The sequence below is a fragment of the Phalangium opilio genome, unplaced genomic scaffold (genome assembly GCF_054372755.1).
Source record: "Phalangium opilio isolate 3A_F unplaced genomic scaffold, DU_Popi_V2 ptg000095l_1, whole genome shotgun sequence".
Taxonomy (NCBI): domain Eukaryota; kingdom Metazoa; phylum Arthropoda; class Arachnida; order Opiliones; family Phalangiidae; genus Phalangium; species Phalangium opilio.
The window spans coordinates 2,195,223-2,208,218 of NW_028324200.1; the positions used below are offsets into that span (position 1 = coordinate 2,195,223).

At 33.4% G+C, this 12,996-nt stretch overlaps 1 protein-coding gene across 1 annotated transcript; it reads right to left on the reverse strand.

Moving 5' to 3' along the window:
* Nucleotides 1-9,672: 9,672 nt before the first annotated feature.
* LOC149635067 (uncharacterized) lies at nt 9,673-11,064 on the reverse strand. Its single transcript, XM_089850932.1, has one exon. It carries the CDS (start codon nt 11,062-11,064, stop codon nt 9,673-9,675), a length of 1,392 nt encoding a protein of 463 aa, XP_089707058.1.
* Nucleotides 11,065-12,996: the final 1,932 nt, after the last annotated feature.

The window sequence follows — 12,996 nt, forward strand, 5'->3', positions numbered from 1 at the left end:
TCCTCCGCTTTTATCGTAAAATCGAAAATATATTTCACTTTTATGACTTGTTTCAAATTGCATCTTAAAATGAATTCCAAATATTTTTAAAAGAAACTTTTACATAATTTTCTTTACATTCTTTATGGGGACCAAAATCTATGACGTATTTCCGGTTAACTTTGTCCCCGTAAGAATAGCAATGCACTTATATTCTCTAAGCTTGAGTTATGGGTAACAAAATGTCTCAATTCAAAAGGAAACGGAATTTAATACGTTAATACGATAAGAACAAGCCGTAATCAAGCAGCTGATATTGTCAAGATTCATTTTGAAAACTTAAAAATAATACTTGTATAAATTTAGAAAAATCATAAATAGTAATACAAAACCTCAAGAAACAAACTCTTAAAAACTTAAAACTTGGAACAATGATCCACCTACCAAATGTCAAATAAAATTCAATTAAAATGGTATATATCAAAATTTTCATCAAGAACAAAAATCATTAAAGAAGGTTGGAACAATGGCCTCATAGAGGGTGGTAAAATTCAATTTTAGAAACAATTAAAAAATATATAGGCCCTATTAAAAATAAAAATTATTTTTAGTGCTTTGTACGATATCTTACGAACTTTACTAATTCAAATTTACTAATCAAAAATTAGACACAAAATGGGGTAAATTATAAAATTCAAGTAAAAGGTTTTTTATGAATAATACTATACACGACAACCTTCGAAGTTAACTTTTATTCATCCATATGAAAGATAATAAAAATATGTTGGGAATGGGGTCCCCATAGCGGATGTATTATTTCAAACTTAAACACAAAATGTGATTTACTACAGATTTCAATTTAACAGAAGGAAATCAAAAACACGAAGATATTTCTACTTCGTTCTACGATATCTAGATAAATCGCATTATTTTCACTAGAAGCAAAAAACATGAAAAACCGTTGGCTCAAAGGTCCCCGTAAAGGGTTTAAAAATCCAAAATTAGACACAAAATGGTGTAAATTTTAAATTTCAAGTAAAAGGTTTTTTTGAATAATACTATACACGACAACCTTCGAAGTTAACTTTTATTCATCCATATGAAAGATAATAAAAAAATGTTGGGAATGGGGTCCCCATAGCGGATGTAGTAATTCAAATTTAAACACAAAATGTGATTTACTACAGATTTCAATTTAACAGAAGGAAATCAAAAACACGAAGATATTTCTACTTCGTTCTACGATATCTAGATAAATCGCATTATTTTCAGTAGAAGCAAAAACATGAAAAACCGTTGGCTCAAAGGTCCCCGTAAAGGGTTAAAAAACCCAAAATTAGACACAAAATGGTGTAAATTTTAAATTTCAAGTAAAAGGTTTTTTTTTTGAACACGACAACCTTCGAAGGTAACTTTTATTCATCCATATGAAAGATAATAAAAAAATGTTGGGAATGGGGTCCCCATAGCGGATGTATTATTTCAAACTTAAACACAAAATGTGATTTACTACAGATTTCAATTTAACAGAAGGAAATCAAAAACACGAAGATATTTCTACTTCGTTCTACGATATCTAGATAAATCGCATTATTTTCAGTAGAAGCAAAAAACATGAAAAACCGTTGGCTCAAAGGTCCCCGTAAAGGGTTAAAAATCCAAAATTAGACACAAAATGGTGTAAATTTTAAATTTCAAGTAAAAGGTTTTTTTTTGAACACGACAACCTTCGAAGGTAACTTTTATTCATCCATATGAAAGATAATAAAAAAATGTTGGGAATGGGGTCCCCATAGCGGATGTAGTAATTCAAATTTAAACACAAAATGTGATTTACTACAGATTTCAATTTAACAGAAGGAAATCAAAAACACGAAGATATTTCTACTTCGTTCTACGATATCTAGATAAATCGCATTATTTTCAGTAGAAGCAAAAACATGAAAAACCGTTGGCTCAAAGGTCCCCGTAAAGGGTTAAAAAACCCAAAATTAGACACAAAATGGTGTAAATTTTAAATTTCAAGTAAAAGGTTTTTTTTTTGAACACGACAACCTTCGAAGGTAACTTTTATTCATCCATATGAAAGATAATAAAAAAATGTTGGGAATGGGGTCCCCATAGCGGATGTATTATTTCAAACTTAAACACAAAATGTGATTTACTACAGATTTCAATTTAACAGAAGGAAATCAAAAACACGAAGATATTTCTACTTCGTTCTACGATATCTAGATAAATCGCATTATTTTCAGTAGAAGCAAAAAACATGAAAAACCGTTGGCTCAAAGGTCCCCGTAAAGGGTTAAAAATCCAAAATTAGACACAAAATGGTGTAAATTTTAAATTTCAAGTAAAAGGTTTTTTTTTTGAACACGACAACCTTCGAAGGTAACTTTTATTCATCCATATGAAAGATAATAAAAAATGTTGGGAATGGGGTCCCCATAGCGGATGTAGTAATTCAAATTTAAACACAAAATGTGATTTACTACAGATTTCAATTTAACAGAAGGAAATCAAAAAGACGAAGATATTTCTACTTCGTTCTACGATATCTAGATAAATCGCATTATTTTCATTAGAAGCAAAAAACATGAAAAACCGTTGGCTCAAAGGTCCCCGTAAAGGGTTTAAAAATCCAAAATTAGACACAAAATGGTGTAAATTTTAAATTTCAAGTAAAAGGTTTTTTTTTGAATAATACTAAACACGAAAACCTTCGAAGTTAACTTTTATTCATCCATATGAAAGATAATAAAAAAATGTTGGCAATGGGGTCCCATAGCGGATGTAGTAATTCAAATTTAAACACAAAATGTGATTTACTACAAATTTCAATTTAACAGAAAGACATCAAAAAGACGAAGATATTTCTACTTCGTTATACGATATCTAGATAAATCGCATTATTTTCACTAGAAGCAAAAAACATGAAAAACCGTTGGCTCAAAGGTCCCCGTAAAGGGTTTAAAATCCTAAATTAGACACAAAATGGTGTAAATTTTAAATTTCAAGTAAAAGGTTTTTTATGAATAATACTATACACGACAACCTTCGAAGTTAACTTTTATTCATCCATATGAAAGATAATAAAAAAATGATGGGAATGGGGTCCCCATAGCGGATGTATTATTTCAAACTTAAACACAAAATGTGATTTACTACAGATTTCAATTTAACAGAAGGAAATCAAAAACACGAAGATATTTCTACTTCGTTCTACGATATCTAGATAAATCGCATTATTTTCAGTAGAAGCAAAAAACATGAAAAACCGTTGGCTCAAAGGTCCCCGTAAAGGGTTAAAAAATCCAAAATTAGACACAAAATGGTGTAAATTTTAAATTTCAAGTAAAAGGTTTTTTTTGAACACGACAACCTTCGAAGGTAACTTTTATTCATCCATATGAAAGATAATAAAAAATGTTGGTAATGGGGTCCCCATAGCGGATGTAGTAATTCAAATTTAAACACAAAATGTGATTTACTACAGATTGCAATTTAACAGAAGGAAATCAAAAAGACGAAGATATTTCTATTTCGTTCTACGATATCTAGATAAATCGCTTTATTTTCACTAGAAGCAAAAAACATGAAAAACCGTTGGCTCAAAGGTCCCCGTAAAGGGTTTAAAAATCCAAAATTAGACACAAAATGGTGTAAATTTTAAATTTCAAGTAAAAGGTTTTTTTTGAATAATACTAAACACGAAAACCTTCGAAGTTAACTTTTATTCATCCATATGAAAGATAATAAAAAAATGATGGGAATGGGGTCCCCATAGCGGATGTATTATTTCAAACTTAAACACAAAATGTGATTTACTACAGATTTCAATTTAACAGAAGGAAATCAAAAACACGAAGATATTTCTACTTCGTTCTACGATATCTAGATAAATCGCATTATTTTCAGTAGAAGCAAAAAACATGAAAAACCGTTGGCTCAAAGGTCCCCGTAAAGGGTTAAAAAATCCAAAATTAGACACAAAATGGTGTAAATTTTAAATTTCAAGTAAAAGGTTTTTTTTGAACACGACAACCTTCGAAGTTAACTTTTATTCATCCATATGAAAGATAATAAAAAAATGTTGGGAATGGGGTCCCCATAGCGGATGTAGTAATTCAAATTTAAACACAAAATGTGATTTACTACAGATTGCAATTTAACAGAAGGAAATCAAAAAGACGAAGATATTTCTATTTCGTTCTACGATATCTAGATAAATCGCTTTATTTTCACTAGAAGCAAAAAACATGAAAAACCGTTGGCTCAAAGGTCCCCGTAAAGGGTTTAAAAATCCAAAATTAGACACAAAATGGTGTAAATTTTAAATTTCAAGTAAAAGGTTTTTTTTGAATAATACTAAACACGAAAACCTTCGAAGTTAACTTTTATTCATCCATATGAAAGATAATAAAAAAATGTTGGCAATAGGGTCCCCATAGCGGAAATAGTAATTCAAATTTAAACACAAAATGTGATTTACTACAAATTTCAATTTAACAGAAAGACATCAAAAAGACGAAGATATTTCTACTTCGTTATACGATATCTAGATAAATCGCATTATTTTCACTAGAAGCAAAAAACATGAAAAACCGTTGGCTCAAAGGTCCCCGTGAAGGGTTTAAAATCCTAAATTAGACACAAAATGGTGTAAATTTTAAATTTCAAGTAAAAGGTTTTTTATGAATAATACTATACACGACAACCTTCGAAGTTAACTTTTATTCATCCATATGAAAGATAATAAAAAAATGATGGGAATGGGGTCCCCATAGCGGATGTATTATTTCAAACTTAAACACAAAATGTGATTTACTACAGATTTCAATTTAACAGAAGGAAATCAAAAACACGAAGATATTTCTACTTCGTTCTACGATATCTAGATAAATCGCATTATTTTCAGTAGAAGCAAAAAACATGAAAAACCGTTGGCTCAAAGGTCCCCGTAAAGGGTTAAAAAATCCAAAATTAGACACAAAATGGTGTAAATTTTAAATTTCAAGTAAAAGGTTTTTTTGAACACGACAACCTTCGAAGTTAACTTTTATTCATCCATATGAAAGATAATAAAAAAATGTTGGGAATGGGGTCCCCATAGCGGATGTAGTAATTCAAATTTAAACACAAAATGTGATTTACTACAGATTTCAATTTAACAGAAGGAAATCAAAAAGACGAAGATATTTCTACTTCGTTATACGTTATCTAGATAAATCGCATTATTTTCACTAGAAGCAAAAAACATGAAAATCCGTTGGCTCAAAGGTCCCCGTAAAGGGTTTAAAATCCTAAATTAGACACAAAATGGTGTAAATTTTAAATTTCAAGTAAAAGGTTTTTTTTGAACACGACAACCTTCGAAGGTAACTTTTATTCATCCATATGAAAGATAATAAAAAAATGTTGGGAATGGGGTCCCCATAGCGGATGTATTATTTCAAACTTAAACACAAAATGTGATTTACTACAGATTTCAATTTAACAGAAGGAAATCAAAAACACGAAGATATTTCTACTTCGTTCTACGATATCTAGATAAATCGCATTATTTTCAGTAGAAGCAAAAAACATGAAAAACCGTTGGCTCAAAGGTCCCCGTAAAGGGTTAAAAAACCCAAAATTAGACACAAAATGGTGTAAATTTTAAATTTCAAGTAAAAGGTTTTTTTTGAACACGACAACCTTCGAAGGTAACTTTTATTCATCCATATGAAAGATAATAAAAAAATGTTGGGAATGGGGTCCCCATAGCGGATGTATTATTTCAAACTTAAACACAAAATGTGATTTACTACAGATTTCAATTTAACAGAAGGAAATCAAAAACACGAAGATATTTCTACTTCGTTCTACGATATCTAGATAAATCGCATTATTTTCAGTAGAAGCAAAAAACATGAAAAACCGTTGGCTCAAAGGTCCCCGTAAAGGGTTAAAAAATCCAAAATTAGACACAAAATGGAGTAAATTTTAAATTTCAAGTAAAAGGTTTTTTATGAATAATACTATACACGACAACCTTCGAAGTTAACTTTTATTCATCCATATGAAAGATAATAAAAAAATGTTGGGAATGGGGTCCCCATAGCGGATGTAGTAATTCAAATTTAAACACAAAATGTGATTTACTACAGATTGCAATTTAACAGAAGGAAATCAAAAACACGAAGATATTTCTATTTCGTTCTACGATATCTAGATAAATCGCTTTATTTTCACTAGAAGCAAAAAACATGAAAAACCGTTGGCTCAAAGGTCCCCGTAAAGGGTTTAAAAATCCAAAATTAGACACAAAATGGTGTAAATTTTAAATTTCAAGTAAAAGGTTTTTTTTGAATAATACTAAACACGAAAACCTTCGAAGTTAACTTTTATTCATCCATATGAAAGATAATAAAAAAATGATGGGAATGGGGTCCCCATAGCGGATGTATTATTTCAAACTTAAACACAAAATGTGATTTACTACAGATTTCAATTTAACAGAAGGAAATCAAAAACACGAAGATATTTCTACTTCGTTCTACGATATCTAGATAAATCGCATTATTTTCAGTAGAAGCAAAAAACATGAAAAACCGTTGGCTCAAAGGTCCCCGTAAAGGGTTAAAAAACCCAAAATTAGACACAAAATGGTGTAAATTTTAAATTTCAAGTAAAAGGTTTTTTTTGAACACGACAACCTTCGAAGGTAACTTTTATTCATCCATATGAAAGATAATAAAAAAATGTTGGGAATGGGGTCCCCATAGCGGATGTATTATTTCAAACTTAAACACAAAATGTGATTTACTACAGATTTCAATTTAACAGAAGGAAATCAAAAACACGAAGATATTTCTACTTCGTTCTACGATATCTAGATAAATCGCATTATTTTCAGTAGAAGCAAAAAACATGAAAAACCGTTGGCTCAAAGGTCCCCGTAAAGGGTTAAAAAATCCAAAATTAGACACAAAATGGAGTAAATTTTAAATTTCAAGTAAAAGGTTTTTTATGAATAATACTATACACGACAACCTTCGAAGTTAACTTTTATTCATCCATATGAAAGATAATAAAAAAATGTTGGGAATGGGGTCCCCATAGCGGATGTATTATTTCAAACTTAAACACAAAATGTGATTTACTACAGATTTCAATTTAACAGAAGGAAATCAAAAACACGAAGATATTTCTACTTCGTTCTACGATATCTAGATAAATCGCATTATTTTCAGTAGAAGCAAAAAACATGAAAAACCGTTGGCTCAAAGGTCCCCGTAAAGGGTTAAAAAACCCAAAATTAGACACAAAATGGTGTAAATTTTAAATTTCAAGTAAAAGGTTTTTTTTGAACACGACAACCTTCGAAGGTAACTTTTATTCATCCATATGAAAGATAATAAAAAAATGTTGGGAATGGGGTCCCCATAGCGGATGTATTATTTCAAACTTAAACACTAAATGTGATTTACTACAGATTTCAATTTAACAGAAGGAAATCAAAATCACGAAGATATTTCTACTTCGTTCTACGATATCTAGATAAATCGCATTATTTTCAGTAGAAGCAAAAAACATGAAAAACCGTTGGCTCAAAGGTCCCCGTAAAGGGTTAAAAAATCCAAAATTAGACACAAAATGGAGTAAATTTTAAATTTCAAGTAAAAGGTTTTTTATGAATAATACTATACACGACAACCTTCGAAGTTAACTTTTATTCATCCATATGAAAGATAATAAAAAAATGTTGGGAATGGGGTCCCCATAGCGGATGTAGTAATTCAAATTTAAACACAAAATGTGATTTACTACAGATTTCAATTTAACAGAAGGAAATCAAAAACACGAAGATATTTCTACTTCGTTCTACGATATCTAGATAAATCGCATTATTTTCACTAGAAGCAAAAAACATGAAAAACCGTTGGCTCAAAGGTCCCCGTAAAGGGTTAAAAAACCCAAAATTAGACACAAAATGGTGTAAATTTTAAATTTCAAGTAAAGGTTTTTTTGAATAATACTATACACGACAATCTTTAACACGACAATCAAGTTAACTTTTATTCATCCATATGAATGCTTATGCTTAAGGTCCGTTGGAATAAATAATATAAATAAATAAAATAGTGTTTAATGTGTAAAAAAACAGTACAAAAAATGACCTACAAGTTTTTACACAACTGCTTCGGTATCAGTGTAAATACACATCGTTAGGGATGAGGGTAAATTAAATTAGAATTGGGGTGGGAATATAGGAGTCATGGTTCTAGTTTCGTTTGTCTAAGGTTATTATCTTGGCGCTTAATTTAGCCGCGTTGTATGGGTCAAGGCAGTGTCCATAAATGTTGAAGTTTTCCATGATTCTACTCATCGGTAGTATTGAACTCAATTCCGGTTTAAAGGTTTGGTTTCCTCTTATTCTGGTTTTAGCAAAGGGAATATTGAAGTTAATTTTTTCCAGCAGTTCTTTACAGTCAATTTGGTTAGAAATGATTTTTTGAATAAATATAAGGTCTAACTTAATAAAGGTGTCTTTAATTGTGTCTAGTTTCAATATTTTTAGAACATTTTTGTATTTGTAAGGTATTTTTTGCATAAAGTAATAATTATATAGGTACGCGAATTTCTTTTGAACTCCTTCTAGTTTACAAAGCTGGTGGTTGCTAATTCCGCTAAAAACAACAGCTCCGAATAGTATCTTCGGTTTAACTAGTGATAAATATAATTTTTTGAAACACGAGGACGAATTTATATTTTTTGCAATATTTAGGCTTAAATATAGAATTCTTAAACAGTCTGAGGAGGTGTTCTTAACATGGTTGTTAAATAGTAAATTATCGGTGAATATAACTCCCAGGTCTCTTATGACTGGAGTCCTTTTGATAGGCTTTCCATTTAAAGTATAATGGTAGGTGACACGGCTTTTCTTTCGCGAAAAGGATACAACAGAAGTTTTATCTTCATTAATGGGAATGTTGTTAATGGTGCACCATTCATTGAGTCGTTTGAGATCTATTTCCAGTTTCTGACAGTCATGATCGGAGCTTATGTGGCGTCCTAGTTTACTGTCATCAGCGAACAGGAGAGTTTTGGAATCTCGAATTTGGGAAGGTAGGTCGGAGGTATAGATATTAAATAATAGGGGCCCCAGTGATGATCCTTGAGGGACCCCACAGGTAACCTTGTACGTCACGTTCGTTACGCTGCCGTTGATTTTTAAAGTGTTACTCCTTCCATTGAGGTAACTTATAGTCCAATTTAGAAGGTTTCCCGATAGACCGTAGTAGTTCAGTTTCTGGATTAGAACTCGGTGTGAGACCCTGTCAAATGCTTTGGCCAGGTCTACGTATAGAATGTCGACCTGCCCGCGCGTTTCAAAGGTAGGTGCTATGTATTCTAGTGTGCTTAGGAGATTTGTTTCTACTGTTCTCCCAAACACGAATCCATGTTGGTTGTCTGGTAGATTAACCTTGAACCATGAATATAATTTCTTATTCATTATTTTATCAAGGATCATACTAAGACAATTTAAAAGGGAGATAGGTCGGTAATTTGCTGAGTCTCCTTTAAAACCCTTCTTGTGAATAGGGGACACTAGGGCCTCTTTCCATGAATTTGGAAAAGTGCCCTGTGATGTGGATAAGTTGAAGACGTAGGTGAGAATGGGCGTGAGTAAGTCTCTGCAGCCTTTAATTATAAAGTTAGGTATTCCATCGGCCCCGGATGATAGTTTTGATTTAATTGATTTGATTGTGCGGTTATTTCGCGGTCAAAGAAAGCGCGGCAGATTTTATCATTGGGTGAAAAATCAAAGGCATGGGAATTGTCGCTTGCGATGTTTGAAAAGGCGTGGCTAAATTCGTTGGCTATTTCGTCCTCGTTTACGAGAATTTGGTCCCCTTTTTTGAGGATTATGCTTTGCCTTGGGTCTTTTGACTTCTTGCGAACGTGTGACCAAAACACTTTAGGATTATCTTTAATACTATCGCAGAGTGATTTGGCGTGTTCACGCTTATCACGTTTGATCAAGGTTTTTACTTTCCTACGAGCATCTCGGTATTTCAATAGGTCAATCGGGTTTTTAGTTCTTTTGGTTTTTTTATGGAAGTAGTTCTTCTGCCTAATGGTTTTGATCAATTCCCGAGAGTACCAGCTTGGATATTTGCCTGCGGGGATTTTGTTTGGATTTGGATGCAAGGGGATATTTTCCTTCATTGCAGTTTTAATATTCGTAGTAATGAAATTTACACAAAAATCGAGGTCTTTCGATTCTAAGATTGGGGCCCAATCGACACTTTTGATTGTGTTATACAGTTTGAGGTAGTTGCCGCCTTTATAATTGAAGCCGCGGGGATTGTTAGCGGTTATTTGTTCGATTGGTTGGTTGGGTCTATATTCCACCGTAAAGGTTGGATGAAATTTGTCCATAGGTACCAGTGAATGGTTGGGAGTATGCTTGATGGTGCAGTTTCGTGTATTAGATAAACAAAGGTCTAGAATATTACCACTAGAGTTTATATTGGAATTTAGCTGCTCCAGGTTGTTTATGTGCAGTAATTCAAGAATAGGTATTGCTTTATTTTTCACGTAATAACCACATTGAGCTAGATTTGAGGTTGTCCAGTTTACGCCTGGCAAGTTGAAATCACCCAAGATTATAATGTCGCCCTTAAATATAAGTAGGGTTTGTTGGATTTTAATGTTCAGTTCTGCATAGGTAGATATGGTTTCGTTGGGAGGGAGATATATGCAGCCTAGAAGTAAATTTTTCTGGTTGTTTAGTCGTACTTCCAACCAAACAGCTTCGTAATCAAATTCTAGGTCCGGTCGTCTGAGGGCTTTTATTTTGTTTTTAATTGCTATAAGCACACCACCCCCCATATTGCGCGATGTGCGGTCAGACCGGAAGACTGAATAGTCAGTAGTGAAATAGTTTGTGCTGCTATGGGCATTGTTTAACCATGTTTCCGTTAGGCATAAGATATCAAAATCGGTGTCAGTTAAGTTATTTAAAAAGGTGTCTGCTTTAGTGCGTAGTCCCCTAGTATTCTGGTAATATATGTTAGCGTGGGTTGCGTGTTTCATCATGGATAGGATGTGCCTAGATGTTTACTCCCATATTATCGTCATTTGTTCCAACTACTTCGCAAGGGCTTTTAAATTTTTGATTTTCGTGCAGGGGGCCACGAAACTCGGTTAGTATGGAGAATTCGGGAAAATTTCCTGGATTGCTTAGCTCTGTAAATTCTTCGTCGCTTGAGGTAATATAGAAGGAGGAGTATTTGCCTTTTACACGTGTGTTGAGTTTTATGCAGTCGACTGTTTTTAGGTTCGTGTCGAGTGTAATTAGTTCTTTCAGTTGGTCAGCTGTGGTGTCAACGGGTAGTCTAGAGACGAACAATGCTTTTTTCTTGGGTTGATTAATAGGTCTTGTGACGGCTTTGATTGCGGTTGATTTTTTTGTACCTAACTGAACGCGTTTGTTGTCTCTGTTAGTCCGAGTAGGTTCGTTAGAGTGGGAAACACCTTGTTTTTTAGTATGCTTGAGCATACCGGAAAATTCACGGGGTTTATCGATTGAATTGATACGTCCAATGGAGGTCAAAGTGGGAGTTGTATTGGGTGGTTGAATGTTACGGGCAAGAATTTCCGCATTTTGTCTTACTATCATTGCATTTTGTTCTCTAAGATTTTTAATTTCCTTCTGGAGTTCAGCAACTGTTTCAACCAAAAGTGACATGGAGGTCATAACATTGTCTATTACGTTCCCTTTTGATCGGTGTAGACTGTCTTCCCTGAAGTACTCATTAAAATTATCTATTAGGTCACTAATGGTAAGGATATCTTCGTTGACGCTATCGTCTTCGTCGGCCTCACTTTCAGATTCATGGTTTACTAATGGGCTTTGGATTAGGGAGGCATCGTTCCTGTTCATGATACAAGTCTTACATTTATGCTTACTTTGCTGTCCATTGTAGTATAGTTCAATTTCTTCAGGGGTTCTAGCTCCGATACATAAAGCGTGCGAAATTTCGTTACAAACCGCACATGGGATCTTTGGCTGCGTTGTTGATATATATTTTTTACATATTAGGCAGTTCTTTCTCGTCAATTTTTTATTTAAAGTGGACTTTTTTCCCGCCATAGTGGGTACCGCGCTGTTTCGTTGAGAACCCGCGGTTAATTAATAATGTATTTAAATGACTGCTTTAAATAAATAAAATACTTTCCGGCCGAAATATTTTAGTTGGGAAAACGATTGAGAACGCGGAGCGAATTTTCATGCGACTGCTCTAGTCAACCTCAAAAAAATGTAAGGAATGGAAACTTTTCCTGATCCCTGCCTTCCGCAGTTTAACAAAAACACCTGAAGACCCAAAAGGATTCAAGAATTAAGGATTTTTGGAAACTGCCTTCCAGTAAACTGTGGTTGCTACATTCCTACTGACTTGTTAGCGCCACGATTTCTTACTGGAAGTTGTTATCCAAACCAAACCCTGACCTACCGACTCCATTCCTTTCTTTTAACTCCATGGGTTGGAAACTACGTACTACACATCGTGGGAAATATTTCAGAACACAGTTATGCCGTTTTCCATTATAGATATACTAAAAACATAAAGCTCCAGATTCACAGTGCTGGATTTTGCTTAACGAAAAAATGCGGGACAAATAGCAGACACCCACATGTTATGGTGAAGATCAGTGTATATTATAATAAGTTTCAGATAATTTAATGACAATCGAAAACTGCATAAAGCCAATGCTACGGTACTTAACGAATATAGACCGATATCAAAAGGGGCGTCAAAGGGGGCCGCAGTCCTCAGTAGAATGATAGAGAGATAGATCCGGTGAGAAAGGGGGTAATACGTCGGCGGAAAGGGGTACACTCTGTCTGCTTAAACCCCCTTTTTAAATCGGTCTGTGGAAGATAAGTTTAAAGCGTCGCGCTTGCGCAGAGAGAAACATAAACGAGCTTCAGTCTCAACTCAGAAGGTCGGGACGGGGGGGGGG